Source organism: Stegodyphus dumicola, chromosome X1 (assembly GCF_044657685.1).
Source record: "Stegodyphus dumicola isolate Sdum_Otavi_A_Nest chromosome X1, ASM4465768v1".
Classification (NCBI taxonomy): domain Eukaryota; kingdom Metazoa; phylum Arthropoda; class Arachnida; order Araneae; family Eresidae; genus Stegodyphus; species Stegodyphus dumicola.
The window spans coordinates 241212853-241229770 of record NC_140780.1 but is presented as its reverse complement, the minus strand read 5'-3'; the positions used below and the strand labels follow the sequence as shown (position 1 = coordinate 241229770).

The 16918-nt window shown below is 31.7% G+C and overlaps 1 protein-coding gene across 2 annotated transcripts in view; it reads right to left on the bottom strand.

The window, feature by feature from the left end:
• The window catches only part of LOC118194135 (ionotropic receptor coreceptor Ir25a-like), an 89350-nt gene that overhangs the window by 23362 nt on the left and 49070 nt on the right, over positions 1–16918 (bottom strand). For both annotated transcript variants that reach the window (XM_085808298.1, XM_035365317.2), the window contains exons 5-6: positions 8896–9071; positions 1202–1255 (exon numbers count right to left, since the gene is read on the bottom strand). In XM_085808298.1, coding sequence (XP_085664424.1) covers positions 1202–1255; positions 8896–9071 — 230 coding nt within the window. The remainder of the gene's footprint in view (positions 1–1201; positions 1256–8895; positions 9072–16918) is intronic.

Genomic DNA, 16918 nt, shown 5'->3' with positions numbered 1-16918 from the left:
ATATATACAGAAACTGCACCTTAATGTGCGCTTCAGTTTGATGACGCTAAACTGCATGATTTATTTACTGATCTAGAATGTTTTATAAAATGGCATACGCACATCTCAGAAGTTCCTTCCTCATCATCGTTGACCTCATTTGATATTTCTGTTTTATGTATTGAAATACTGCTTTATAACTTAGCTTGTTATCTAATTAAATACTGCATTATGACCCTTCTGTGAATCATTCTTTGGAAGCAGATTCTTTGATACTTGGTCACTTTACTGGCCTTTAGCAGGTGATAGAATAGGAATACTCTTGCCAGTTATTGAGATAGTCCCATTAGGGTCTGACCTGTGATGCAACTGTAAAGAATATTCTCTATAAGAGATAAGTACCTGACAGAGAGAGAAGAGACTGAAGCTCTTTGCTTCTAAATTGAAGACCGAGAAAAGCAAATTCAGTTCGCAGTATACCTTATAAACTTCAGAACGTATGTACTAAAGAAGAAAAAAACTGCAGCTTTTTTTTGTTAGAGTGAAAAGTGGCAGAGTAGCGATAAAAGAGAATGGTTGTAGCTTGATTGTCAATGCTGCATTTTACTACAGAAAGTTTTCTATGATGTTATCTGATGTGCATAACTGTACTTCATTATTTTTCAAGACTTTACGAAAATATATCATATTATTCTGTGGCTTTCGCATTCAACAAGAGGAGAGAATTTTGCCTTATAATTTCGGCTGTCACTAAAAGTTACTCACTGAACCCTAACTTCTCTCTGCACTATATTTTGAATTTTATTTTATCAGGACTTAACAGGCTTAGAAGACATCTAAATTAATTTCTCTTAGCAAAGTGAGGAATATGGTTTAAAAACTACGTTACATTTTCTGAAAATGTCTGGTCTTAAAATTATAAAATTTTCGCACCCGAGCATCGCATCGATGCTTATTTGTTTTTGTAATTATATGAATATAAGAAATTTTTGATTTCTTTTGTACAGAATATTTTATTCCTTAGCTTCAAACAGCTTTTCCAACTGAAGAAATTTATAACAATTTTGAGTGGCAAAAAATTATTTTATCTGGTATTTACTTTCTTAATAAGTATATATTTCTTCTATGTGTATCTTTACTTTTAAGATAACGTAAATAAAAAGTAATAAAGAATAAACTAATAAACTAACTAAAGAATAAACTAACGTAATAAAGTATTTACCAATGAAACTAAGAACCAAGCATATTCTCGACCAGTCATGTTGTTGCTTTCCGCCTAAATTAAGAAAAAAAAATTACAAATGCAATACCTTGAATAATATATTTAATCTATTATTTTCAGATAATATAATTTAATGCAATAATAATATGGGCATAATTTTCAGTAAAGAAAAAACTGCGTTCCTTCATTTAATAACTAAACTACTTATTTCTTAGAACTGCATCAGCTAAAATTCTTTCTACGCTTTTGATGAAAGGTTTAATTTGAAGCTTGGAAACACATTGCAGCGGACATGCTAGATGGAACATTAAATGTATCTGCAAAACCCACTGGTTTAAACATAAAAGGAAACATTTATCATGTAAACTACAAACTAGCTCCGTCTTCATACCCAGAGCATCTTGTTACTCAAAAAGGTAATAAAATAAAGGGAAAATAAGACTTCTATATCAACATTGATTAGTAGGTCTATTGCGATCATTAATTAAGTCAGAATAGGTTTGCATGTGAATTTTGCATGCATGTATTCAGTGCCGGATCATTGCCAAGTATTTTATACCATTTGTTTTTGTAGAATCGTTACTGTTTCTGTAATTGACCAAGGTTAAAGAATTTTTTTGTTAGAAGTTTTTGTAAAAGATCGAGACGTCCTCATAAAAGGCAACTAACACATGAACCTATGACTGAGAATACCAATGTAGTTTTCAATTTCATTTTTATCCTCATCAAACAAGTTTGGTCTATTTTGCTATACAAACGACAAATGGGAACAGAGCCATGCCTAGATACACTTCCTGAGTTAGAAACTGCCGTACTGTGGAAGAATGATTGAAAAGGCTAAAATTTTGTACACAAATACTAGATAATCAACCATTTAACATATTATTGAATTTTCAAGGATACACAAGGTCTATGAAACTTATACATATAGGGCAATTTTTAGAATTTTTTTAAAAATATTAAGAAGAAATAAAACTGTAGTGGTGAGATCGGATTATTTATATATTATATATAGTTATCAGAGTTCTTTCCGAAGTGAATTAATATTCCACTCAAGAGGACATTTGGAAAATTATGAGGAATTTCTGTACTGTATTCCATTACCCAAAATAAAGTTCACTTTCCTGCTTTTACAGCCAAAACGTTCTTGGAATCCAGATCTAAGTTTAAATTTCTACTTTTCATTTGCATTTAACTGAATAAATACTTCTTTAAAGTTTGGAAATGTTTCTGCTATTGCATTGGGAAACGGGCTAAACGCCAGTATATGCTGAAATAGTTTCTAGAAATTCGCGTCGAAAGTTTCAAAATGTCCGAAATCAGGTATACCTGCGTTGTTTTCCACAGTAGACTGATTTGGAAAATGAATAAATTTCCCCGATCTCAGGTTTCTTTTAAGCATTTGAAGCTTTGCCACAAGTGACGAAACTACATTTTTTGTTTTTATTAAATTCAAGTTACCACCTTGGAACTTAAACGTTAGTTTCAAGGATTTTATTGAATAAATTTGTCAGTCAAGTTATATCTGTTTAAAATTTTCAAGACTGCTTTTAAAGCAGTATTTGTAGCTTCCGAAAACTCTAGCAATGAGTTGAGAAATTTGGAAAAACCGCTCAAACAAGTGCTCTTTGACAGTCAACGAAATTCTGTATGAAGAACGGGCGACAGAAATGTTCACCGTTTTCATGCAGTGGTGTTATTCAAACAATTTCTCATTCAAAAAATTACCACTGATTTTATTTAATACGCTGTTGGTGAAATAAAGTGAGTTAGGTAAATGTTCACTCTATATTTTGTTATGAAATGTTGTCTGAGAAAACACAGTGTATGATCGATGTATTTGTTAGCTGTCCTTTCAGTTGTGCCATAAACCAGCGGCCGAGCGGTAAAGTCGCTGAACACTGGTAGTTCGGTCCGAGGTTCGAATCCCGCGAACGGGCTGGCTGCATGGGCGTTTTCGTGGTTTTCCCCATGTGTAACGTGTATACGAGCCAGTTTCCCTTAGAAAGTCCTCCACGAAGGCATCCATCCCCTTAGGCAGATAGTGCTTTGCCATAACTCAACACGCCACCACCACCACCACACCGCCACCAGTTGTGCTATAAAGCATTATGACGTCCATTTATCGCTGGAACAATATCAGTGCTAACTGGCATTACTCATGGAAAATTCTTTCTGCTTGAAAGTATTTTTTCCTTATGTAAAATAATTATTTTCCTTTAGTACTGGTATGTAAAGCTCGAACAAATAATAACTCCCAGCAAATTAGTTAATCCCTTATGAAACGCGAGAAGTAAGGTTTCATTTCCTATAATGTTAATTCATCAAGTTTTTAAAAAATGAACTATTTTGAAAAAGTTATATAGAGGGGCTTTTAATATTTTGAGCTTTCTCTTTGATTTTTCTTTGAACTGTATCGTTACTGAAAAGATTTTTATGTTCAATAGTTATCAAATGTTTCCTATGAAAATTGGTACTAAAACTCTCAGGGTCTTTAAAACACCAAAAATTCATTTTACGTCAAAATTATCAAAAGAATTAAAAGTATTGGTACTCTTCTGTTATTGGAACCGGATTCAGAAATACATGTATGTGTGCATGTAAGTATGGATGTGTTCATGTATGCATGAATATATGTAAGTACTCAGGTATGTGTGCATATATATATATATACATACACATATACGCACATGCATACATATACATGTATATATATGGATACATTTCTGAATCTGCTCCCGATAACAGAACAGTACCAAAGTATTCTTCTTTTTGAATTCTCATTCATAATAAAGTAGTTTGTTTTCAAGTTAAAAGGAGAAGAAATATTTTCGACGGCTTATATAATAAAATTTTTAACAGACGTTTCTTTAATGTTTAGCTGAAATTTTAGACTTTTTATAATTCTATTTTGAAAGATACTTTAAATCTCAAGAAATTATTTGCTATATTCCAATAGTACTTTTTTCTGTTAGTGCAATTAGGACTTTCGTTCTGAGTTAAAAATCACCAAGAATGGATGACATTTCTTCGAATGATCATTTGATTTTCTGTCATTAAATCCGCAAAAATAAAACATTTAAAAATGTCACTTAAATATTTTAACTATATCTTTAACTAGAGAAATATCTATTCACTCTGTACATGTATTGTATAATAATAGCTTGATAAAAAGATACATAAAAATGGAAAAAATATCTCAGTATTTCTTCGTAATAGTTCTTCAATACAGCACGCACTAATAACATTTTTATTCTGATATTGCACTTACATTCCAACTAACTCTACGACAGATCATAAACTTATACTGTTGGTCATTGCAAGGCACATGCGTATAGTTTCCGTTCGCGACATGTCGATGCTCGATGAGAATGGTTTGCTTATGTTGTGTAGATAATTCTCTGATCGCGTTATAAAAACTAGGTGAATGATTTTCTGATTTAAGAAAATCTTAATTTTATTTGATTCTGAATTATTTATTTTAATGCTTTAATTTTGGGGAAAAACAGATGCTTCTGGGAATATTATTTAGTTTCAAAGAATATTATTTATTTTCCTTTATTTGAAATTTTTGTCCAAGCTTTGATTCATTGTGAAAAGAAGCAGGGAAAGGAGGAGATTTTGCTAAGTCATGATTTCGCGCATTTTGTCCGTTAGAATGTTCTAGAAGAAATTTCATTGTGCAATTGACCTTAGGACAGGAAGTAGATGACAGAAGGGTCAGGAGGTTGTCATTTAACCTTCGATGTAAGTCATTCAGGTTTTAGTGATCGGAAGGTCCTGTTGTTGGCTAAGTCACCCTTATTTCCTCACCCTTATTATGCGCGATCACCCTTATTTCCTCATTCACGGGTTGAAACGCAAATTTTGTCCAAATTAAGGGGGCGATAATTGAAGCCATCGTGGGAGCCCACGTTTGTGAAGGAGACTAAGAAAATTCGAGTTTGACTGACTTACTCTTTAGACTTACTCTTTGGACGTTACTTTTGAAACTTGCTCTTGGGTTGAGCGATAGAAAAGGAGATGTAATTTTCGTCGTGAGATGTGTTTCCGGGGGGGGGAGCGGCAAATATGCTCCCCGGCCGTGTTTTGGCAAAAGGGCGAAATTGAAGAGTGGACGAGTTTTGCTGAAAGATTTAAGACTTTCAAGATTAAGACTTTTTGGCCCGACTTTCGAAGGGGAGGTGTGAGAGTTAAGTTTCTGGTGATGAATAAAGGAGGATAGTTATTCCTCCAGTTGTGCTTCCGGCAGAGAACGGCAGTTATGCTATCCGACCGCCGACTTGCTCTATACCCTTATCTAAAAGCCAAGGACGATGAGGACTTTCTCAAGTATCGTAAAAATAAGAAAGTTTCCTCCAGCATTTGTTAAATTCCTGACATTTATCGGCCAAGTTCCACCCCGTCAATGTGTGATTCTATCCTCGACAGCCGACCAGCGAACTTTGAAGATTCTGTTCGGGTGCTTGTTCCAGTGGCAAATTTTCTTCGATGCTGAGCTTGCGGATGTGTTGCTGAAAAATGATGGAGGCGGCGTTCTTCTATCTTTCGGTCAGTGATCCTGAAAAACGTGAGACTCATTAGACGTCAGTGTCCCCCTTGCGGAATGTATTACTCCCAGGACTTAAGGATGACTATTTATCCCTGATTTCTCCTAGAATGCAAGGCCAGCCCGAGACATTTCCGGGTGCGTTTCAAGTCGTCTACATAACAGATAAGTTTTGTTTTGGTTATCAATTTTCCTATGAACTTTTGGGAATTGGAACTTTACTTTAAATTGAATCTTTAATTTAATTCTAAAGGACTAAATTGCCTCCCTTTTCCCCTTCTTAATTTACCGAGACAAACCTTAAAGTCTTTATATGAAATAGGATGTAAAAATATAATTTGTTTGTGTAATCATCCTTAGAACAGATGTTGAATTGCAGATAATATGTTTCTTTTAACCTCTTAGAAATTACTGCAGTGGTCCAGGTTAAATTAAAAGAGTCATATAGTAGAATTGCAAATCCTTGATTTAAATGTAACCCCCCCCAAAAAAAAATTGAAGAATTCACCTGTGTCTAAAATAAGAAAATTGAACTGTAACTAAAATAAGAAACCTGTAACTAAAAATTGAGTCTCTGATTAGGAAAAGATTTAATTTTAATTGTTGAGGAATTTGAATAAACTTGTATTTCAATCTGGAAACCTATTACTTATGTTTTCTTTATATCTTTTATGTGTTTTTCTTATATATATATATTGATTTAACATTTTGTGTTATCCGATCCTCTCACGGCGCGGTCCCGGATGCATTTTCACAACGCAATGCACAAAAATTTCACTTATACGATCACTAAAAATCTGGAAATTAGCTAACTCTTAGGAGTTTAGATCTCAGTTGATATTTAGTAAGTTACGGTTTCACCTGTCTGTTTCTGTATTAGTTTCCTCCTTAAGAGGAAGTAGTAACACAGCATTGGTGCCCCATGAATTTCACGGCAAAAGTAGAAACAGAACATCGGTCGCGTAACAGAACACTTAGTATGCAGCATGAAAAAACGATATTCTGTTGATTGTTTAACAAAAGATTGCTTGTTTATAAGTACACTACGTATCTTTAAAAACAAGATATTAATACATTAATTAAAAGTACTTTCATGCTTTTTTTACACAATTGTAGATTTTCGCAGCGGCGAATTTGCTCTAATATTTCCAAAACATTTAGCAGGTAAGAATCAGTACACTTTTATATTCCAAAATGGCTAATAGGTTCAAATCAGTGATACAAATAACTACAGTTGTACTTGGAATTTAATATTCTGTTGGTAGAATGTTTATAAAATACCGTGTGTTTATAAACCCACTGCGTATCTTTGATAATAATTAGAGTAATATCTTTTTCACTTGTAAACAAAAGGCGAAATTTGAGTAACGGTCATTGTGTAAATCGCGAAATTTCTCTACAAATGTACATAGATTATAAAAAATTGATTTATAAAAAAGTTTAGCACTTAAAAATCAGTGTACTTATATTTCCTAAAACATGCAATACGTTCAAGGTAGTAATGCAAATAATTAATACGTAACGCCATCAACATATATTATTTTAAAATTGATACTTATATTTATTATCGACGGAAATATTCAGAGTGTTATCAAAGCCACTTCATATATCAAGATTTTTATTTAAATGGATATGGTGCTTTAATGCATTAAATTTTATAATTTTACACAGAGTTTCTTCTTTAATACAATTTTCTTCTTGTCCATTGAGTTTTTTTTTTAAATTTGAAAATAATAGTCTATCATTGACACAGTTTGTAAGTACTCATAGACAACGGATACATTACAACTTGACGTAGCGATGAATGTCTTTCCGCATTCAGAATGTCTAGCGAACTTTTGTCAATTTAAAGCTTTTTACAATGTCCTCATACGAGCAAAATCCACAATTAAATTAACTTCGTTTCTGAATCTTGAACATGAGGATATGGCTAAAAGTTATTCTCTATTTTCTAAAAGATCTAAGAACTTACATTAATCAGAACCGAACATACTGTGAAGATATGGAGAACTATATAGATGTCTGAAGATAAGTCGATGCTTTTTGTATTAAAAAACTGGGCTTAAGAGTTTTTCATCTTAAAAGAACAGATCTCATCACGTAGCTACTGATTGTAAACCTTAATACTTGATACCCAATATTTAATCATATATTTTATGCTGTTACATAATATGAATGTTCGGTAATTCATGGGGGTAAACCTCAGCGTCATGAATTATTGAAAATACTGCAATATATTATCACTTAAATTCCTATATAGACAACATCCAATGATTTTATCTAGATTACTACTTCTGTCTTTTGCTTGAAAAACGTGCACATCTTAATAGTTTTCTAAATTCTTGCAGGTATTACACAAATAATATTTAGTAATTAAATAATATAAAAAATATTTCAGAATTAAAGTAATCAATACTTACGTATTAGCTTAGTGACCTTAGTAGAAGTCAACAGATTTTCAGAATACTCCAAACCCTGGATATTATGTGCGTACTGATTCTTCAGTTTAATAAGCAACGTCGCCATTTTAGTACAGTACGTATTCTTTTTCTTGTATTCCAAGTTCCTATATATATATCGCAATGTTTTTTTTTTGGTCTTAAACTCAACTTTAAAATACGAGGTTGTGGATTTTCCAGCAACGGAAGAAATTACTATATACTTTCTCTAGGAACATGTATTTTGTGAAAAATCGCTAAAGGAAACATGCTATGAATAGATTCTTAAAGTGGTCGCCCCGGAAGTTTTACCAGAACGAAAGAAACAAAAAAGCGCGCAAGTAATTGGGATTATTGATTAACGTTTGGGGTAAATAACTAATACAAAACTAAAATTTTTATGTAACAAAGTAATTTTATGCATTACTCTTTCTCTGACATCATCCTTGCAAAATACATCAGTTCTTATCTTCTCTAAAAAATTGCAAATTTATCCGAGGTGGTTGCCCTAAAAAAGTCCGAAAAGTCCGATTTGTTTGAAATTTACCATATTTAGGACATCTCTTAAAAAATTTGGCATTTCCTGTAATTGAGATAATATTTCGAAATTCTCGCTGAAAACAAAACGACTATCCTTATAATCAGTAACATTTCGAGAAGCTTCACCAGAGATTTTCTATCCAAGAACATTCTTGAATTTAACTTACAGTTTCTAAAGCCATGCATATTGTATTTGTTGGTCCAATAACGAAATAATAAGCTGTGTCACTGCTCTTCATTTTGAGGATCTGTTCTTGAATTCGCTGCCGGTTTGCTTGAACTGTCAGTATCGTCGCCCGTGTAGCTATGTTCTGAAGTAAGGTAGAAGATTTTTGATCCATTTCTATAAGATAATAAACAGTATTTGAGTAATAACGGACATAAAGTATTAATACTTCGTGAAAGAAAGGAAGTTTCTCTAAAATTATTTTAAACACTCTGAGACAATATCGAAGTATAGGGTCTAGGATTTTTCGCAGTCGCTGTTTCGCCGTAGCCGTTTGGCTGTCGCCGTTTCGCAGACTAAACATTCCGCCGGCAGCTGATTCGTCGTGGGCCATTTCGCCGTCAAGCACATATGAAATACGTAATAAAGCTTACTTATAATATATATAATTGTTTACAGATGTAGGATATAAAGTAATATTACACAGTTAGAAAATTACGTCAGTATGAAATAGAACAAAATTATCACGTTCCATAATTATGGGCTAAACCTCTGATATAACTGAAGTTATATTATCATTTTTAAAATTATGCAGATACAATCTATACACAATTCGTCAAAATTACTTGAGATTTTAACAGCTAATTCAGAGAAATTACTCATGCAAGCAAGAAATTCACATCCTATTATACGTATACAGTACACCGAATTAACACTGAGAAAACACCTCCAGAAAACTTGTTTACCTGAGAAAAAAATCATCAGTTCTAGGTAATGTTTTAGTAATTCTAAAAGATGCGTTTAACTGCAAAAGCGTTTTCCTTTTAAGATTTAAGACAATCAGATGTATACAATAAGTAAACAAAATTATTAAACAAAGTAAGCTTAATAATATAATATGGTAAGATATAATATAGGCATGTAAAGAAAAATATGTCTCGACTATAAAATTGGTAAACAAAGTTATTAAACTAAATCAACCTAATATGATATGGCAAGATATAATATAAGCATTAAAACAAAAATATGTCTTGACGGCAAATCGGTGCGATAGCAAAATAGCTCGACGGAGTAACGACGACGTCGAAACAGCGGCGGCAGCAGGGTTGCGGGCAATAATCCCATTCCATGAAGTAAATTGCAACTATTATACTTTGATGTAGCGAAAAAATAATTGTAAAATACACTTATTGAAAAATTATTCAGTGACAAGCCATAAATTCAGGAAGAAGTTATATTCAGTAAGAAGCCATGAGGTTACCTATATGAAAATTATTTAACTAACTGAAGCAAAACATGATTTCAAATTTAATAAAATAATGACGTTGAGTAACACTGATCAGCTTTTCATAGAAAAATGTTGTAAGAGTTTAAAATAATTTAATATTCTCGTTTTTGCTAAAACTGTCGAAATTACTTCCGGTTTTTGATAATTACTTTCAACGAAAAACTTTAATTAGTGGAATTTTCAAGTGTATTTTCAGTCACTATAAGAGGTTAGAAAATAAAGGATGTCCGCTGAAAACATCATAGTAAAAAACATCGTGAGGAAGACGTAAGCAAGGAGAAACTGTTCTAAAACATCGTAATGTGAAACATCATCGTTGAAAACAAAGTGGCTAAAAATATAGCAGTTTTAAAACGTCATCATAGAAAATATCATGGTAAAAAATAAAGCACCTACCAGTCATCGCATGATGATAACATTGCTGAAGCGAGATTTTCAAGCTCAAAAAGCTGTAAACTTATATTTGCATAATAATTCGTGATTTCAAGAAGGAGTGAGAAATAATTTTACCTCTACATTTCATATTTTTGGATTAATTAACAATTTTTTGCTAAAAACGCAAGAAGGAAACTTAAGCATTCAAAACTGAAAATGAGTAGAAATGAATGCTATGTATAACAGTTAAGAGAATTTATAATTTATGAACTATTAAGCTCATTATTTAAGGGGACTCATACACCTTAAACCCCTCATGATCTTCGAATATGTGACTGTTGCAAGAATTGGAACATTTTATTTATTTTAAAAGCAATTATTTCCATCTTTTTACAGCTGACTACATAATATAGCTGCTTTGGAAACTAGTAACCAGAAAGTTTGTGTTGCCTAAAATATTTTTGTAATTTAATCCTCTTTGTGACAAAATATTTCGCCATGTTTCCACCTTGCGCGCATGATATTTTAAAAATGGCTAATGGTACATACTTGAAATTGGATGGAATTCTTTATATGGGCACTATTTTATAACTGAACCAACAGTCTGATGAATATTTTAATATTGAAAACTTTTATGCACGAAAACGTTACAAATTTTGTTAATAAAATAAATTTTATACACTCAACTCAAAATAAAATAAAAATTTAACACGAAATTTTTAGAATTTTAGGTTTACAGTAGTTTCCAAATGTTATAAAAGCTATATATTAAATATGGAATTAAATTATCAAAACAGAATGTTTTAAACTGTGCGCGCAAGTTGAAAACATGACGAAAAATATTGTCACAAACGGATGAAATTATAAAAATATTTGTGGCAACACAAACTTTCTGATGACTATTTCAGAAAGCAGCTATATTATGTAGTCAGCTGTACAAAGTTGGTATTAATTGCTTTTAAAATAAATAAGTTATCCCAATTCTTGCAACAGTCACCTATTCGAACATCTTATGGGTTTTAAGGTGTATGAGTACCCTTAATTATGCTTTTTCATAAAGTTGTACTGGCAGTTTTCCATGAAAAATATAATCCAAAAAATGGAAAAGGGAAGCTGAGTAACTGCATGAAGTTATCTATATTAAAATGATTTAACTAACTGGAACAAAAAATTTATTTCAATTCTACTAAAACAATATAACATTAACAAAGGAAAAGAAACTAATTTTACAATTTGATAATTAATTACACAATTTTAATATAGGTAACCTTAACTCATCTCCCTTTTTCTAATTTTTTAGACTGTATTTTTCAAGAAAACTGGCAATAAAACTTCAAGAAAGAGATTAATTAAATAATGACTTTTATATTTAAATTCATAAATTTAACATTCTATTAATTACTACTTAATATCAATTTTTCACAAGCCAAAAATATGAAATATAGAGGTAAAAATACTCCTCCTTACTACTTGCGCTTACAATTCATTATGCAAATGTACATTTATAACTTTTAAAGCCTATAAAACCCCGATGTTATCATCGTTGGTACTATATTTTTCACAACGATATTTTTTACAGCGATATATTTTACTACGAAGCTTTAAAACTGCCACATTTTTTAGCCGTATATTTTCGATGACGATGTTTTCTCTTTGCTTTCTTTTCTCTCACGATGTTTTCGCCTTGAGCTGTTTTCTCTGCGAGGTTCGTCTGCGGTATTTTTCCCGCGATCTTTTCACCTGCAACCAAATAAATAGGGACAATCTTTACCTTAATGCATAAATTAGGCGCTTAACATACTAGATAAATAAACAATGGCTTTCTTATTTAAATATGAAAGTAAGTGATAAGAAACAGAAAAAGTAATTTTTATTTACTCTGGTATTATATGCTTTAATATGCTGTTATATGAGTTGAACTACTATTTTTTAATGTAGGAGATGGTACGTTTTAATCCTCTTTGAAAAATATTGGAAATTCGCAAAATGGGTATTATTATTGGCGTGAGGTTCACTTCAATATGAAATGAATTCAATATGAAAAACTATTTATTATGTAAAATTTTAATGTAACATTATATTAAAATATCGAGAGGTAACAAATACTACCGTTTTTCTTTCTTCTCTTGCTTATACATACGCATATATACAGGCAAGAGATGAAAAAAGACACACACTCGTTGTTTCGCAGTCTAAATGTTGAAAGTCAGATATGGCTTAAAATATTACTGAAAATGAAAAAAAACATACAAAAGTCAGGATACAGATTTAAAAATAACACTTAAAGCCGCAGTGCCAAGACATCATCATCTAATTAACTTTTATATAGTTTAACTTCCTTCCTACCAATTACTTCATATTTAGTCACAAGCCTCTTTTATTTTTCTCATAAATTAGTTTTGTTTCTTAAATTTATGACGCCAACTCAGTTTGACTCAGTTTTTTATTTTTTAATTTTTATTTACTTATTTATTTTGCATAATAGGGCTTTCGTGTATTAGAATGAAATGGTTATTAGCCTCTAAATATGATTCTGTGTTGGTTCACATTAAATGTCATCCACTGTAAATGCGTTGTTTCGCTTTTCATTCGAGTCTGTTGCCATTAGGAAAACTGTAAGATAATTATCTTTCAATTTAATCTGTCTGTCACTAATTAACAAATTAACCTACTTAAAAATAATAGATTCTTTTAATTTTTTAACAACTATTAATATTTTTAACAATTTAACTTGTTTGATTTAAATACAAATGCATTTAATTAAAACATTAAACATTTTATTAAATTACGTTTGTAGAGACATTAGGATTTTTGTGAAGCACGAGTCGTGAAAAATGAGCAATGCCCTCACCGGGACTCGAACCTCGGACCTCTGGAATGCGCGCCGAGTGTGCTAACCATTACACCTCGAAGGCATGCTAAGAAGGTGGGAGATATACCTTATATACCCCCCCCTTTAAAGGCCGGTTGGGGATAAGAGGACCCAATCGCCAAATCTTGGTGGTGGAGAATCATCATCCACCACCTTTTTTAGTTCGGGCGCCACTGTAGAGTCATTAAGATTTTTTTTATGCAAGAGTCGTTTTTTAAGCAACGCCTTCGCCGGGACTTCACGCTCCGAGTGTGCAGACCACTGTAACACGATGACGTGTTAAGAAGGCGGGAGAAATACCTTATACGTTATATATTTCCCTTTTCAAGTATAACTTTCACAAAATGTATATAATGTATCAAGTATACACTTCACAAAAGGCATTCACTTAAAATCCTATAAAATGTTTCGCTGTTCCACTTCGATCATCTATCTGATAAACCATACTGAATTTTAGAAGACACTTTTGGGCGACTGAACCTTTTTAGATTTCTTTCTTTTTCTTTTCAATTTACTTTAACACGTAATATTTGCTTAACTCTTTTTTTCAAATTTATTCATTTAATTTCTTTTTTTTTTAATTTATTCGTATTTATAATCTTCATTGTTGTCTCTTCAATATCTTTCAAATTTGAATAGTTCCTTTTAAAGTTTTCCTTAAAATTCCTTCTATATTTCTCTCATGCACTCCGGGTAAGCGTACATTCAACGACGAAGTGCCTGGCGTCCCCAAACTTATTACAAATTAAGCATTTATCATTATTCTGTAGATGAACCGATTAAAATAAGCCGGGAAAAGCCCATGATTAGTCAATACCTGATTTATATCAACATTATTTATATATATATGATCGAATGGACAAAATATGGAAAAGAGATAAAAGCGCATGTTTACGAGTCTGAACTTCGTCACAACGCAAAAGGCAGGCGGGAGCATCAACGGAGCATTTCGAACTGCTACAACGAAGAAAGAATAGTGCAAATCTGGTGACTAGACAAAAAAACGGAGAGCCTACCATTCAATAATTCCCATCATTTGAATGCGCTTGAAAATTTGAAAAGTTCTCCGAGAAATTTCAGAAAAAATCTTCGCACATAGTCTGGAAGTTTGCATTTCTGGGTTTCTCCGGAACATAAATTTTGCATTTTTGATTAGAATAATGATAGCAAATAAAGATGCGTCAACAACAATACTTCAGAAAATACAAAACTTATACTCTATAACTCGCTCCTATGCACCATTTCTTCTCAGACTTCTTGCCAGTCTGCTGCAGAGTTTTTAAACACTTTTTGGTAACGAAATGTTCAACAATGGCACAGCTGTTAGAAGCTCCTTTAAGCAATTTGATAAATGTAGTATATCGTACTTTTATAAAATTGGCATGGATGTACTTGTATCTCTTTAGAAGAAACGTATTGAATCTAAATTTCACATATTTCATTAATGAATGTGAATTTTAAGTCACCGTTGCCTGAAGTTTCAGGAACTTTTCATGTGCAACAACATGATGCATTATATCCAAATTGTATTAATGCATACGATTGTGTTCAGAACATTGAATTTTATCTCTCTATTGGGAATTTTGATTTGATGTTTTTAACAGTAATTTTATTTTTTGTTATTAATTATTGGTCTCTAGTTTTCTCTTTTTTAATCTGCATTGTGCTGCGGTAACTATCAAGCCGATTTTTCTCAGCCAAGAGGGTTGCAGCCCTCTCGTATATTACATTACATTACATGATTTTGTTCTGGATGTTGGATGCACTCTCATTCATATTACATATTATGTACTAAGAAATTGGTTGTATCTATGTACATACATTAAAAATGAAAAAGGAACATCTTTCTCCGCATCGTCACCAGGGAGCTTGCGACGAAAAAGTAAATATATCAGCCTGCTTCTGTACTCACAAAGACAAAAATTAAAAACTAGCGTTTAATACTTACAATCTCAGAAAATTTATCAAAGTAACCTGTGTCCCTAGCAGGCCGTTGTAAGTAGTTTCAGAATTATAGCATCAAAACCGTTAGCAAACTTAAAAAACCTTAAAAATCTAATAAAAATTATTTTCTGCAAAAAGTCCAAAACTGACCGAGACTGAGTCCAAAAACAAAACATATTAACACAAGCAGTCCAACATATGAATAAATAATAACAAATGAAAATTTGATACCAAAAACATAAAATAATAAATAGAAAGATAAAAAAGAAGATTTAATTCTTTAATCTGTAACATCAGAACAACAATTGCTTTGAGAAGAGAAAATGTTAATTCGATTCAACATGCCCAATAGCATAAGCCTAACATATGCTAAATAATGATATTACTTAACTCATATTAGTTTATGTTAAGCTACATTACATAGCACATGTTAGTTATACATATATACACAACTACATTCATAAGTGTAGAGGTAGAAATAAAAATTTCTAAGCTAGATTTCTTGAAGATGTGTTAAATTCATCTGCTATTATTGATGTCTTCTTTGAATGAGCAAAAAGAAGGAAAACTCCAGATTCCAAGAAAATTATTCCTTATTTTGTAAAACTGGTATAAAAAGTATGTCTTTTTTATGAATCGAAACTTCAGAATTCTTAGTGGATATTTGCTTGTGAGGTATTTCTCCCACTTTCTTAGCATGCCTTCGTGGTGTTATGGCCAGCATACTCGGTGCGTATTCGAGAGGTTCGTGGTTCGAATCCCGGCAAGGGCACTGCTCATTTTTCATGTTTCCTACTTCCAAATAACTTAATGCCTCTACGGTATAAGTTCTAGAAAATATCTGCTTAATTATATAGAGCAAACTATTATTTTTTCTTCCTGCCTGATTGTTAAACACGTTCTTAAGGAACAGTTGTTTTCCGGTTGCTTTAAGTTGTCTGCCAGAATTCAGGACAAAATCTTGTAATTTTGATTTTGTAATTTAAAGAGAAACTTTCAGAATGGCAATAATGAATTATGCTATTAATGCTGAATTTACATTTAATCGTTTTATAAGCTTTGAAAGAACTCGAATAAAGAAGAATATTGGGAAAAAATTATTGTAAAAATAATAAAAGGGAAAAAAGGAAGAAAAGGCATGGGTAGAGGATTAACAAGTTTGCAACAAAAGAAGTCCGAAAAAAAGTGTGAATGAAGTAAAAAAGAGTGAAATAAAAAGCAGAAGAATAATGAAATTTTTCATTTTATAAACATTTTATTTTTAAAATGTCTTTTTCAAAAATATGCTAAAATATTTATAAGTTGGTATCAGTGCTGAATAACACTATTTATACAAATTTTAATTAAATATTTGTATATTGATGAGCAAAAAAGACTGACTGTAGCTGCTATTAAATACGTAAATTACTGACTGTATTTGGAAAACTCTGTAATTAGTCTTAGTATTACTACAAGCATATTTTTGTTTGTTCTTGTAATTTTGAATTTGTTTAACCTTAGTTATTTGTTACGCTTGCAAAACCGAGACGTGAAGATAAAATTTAA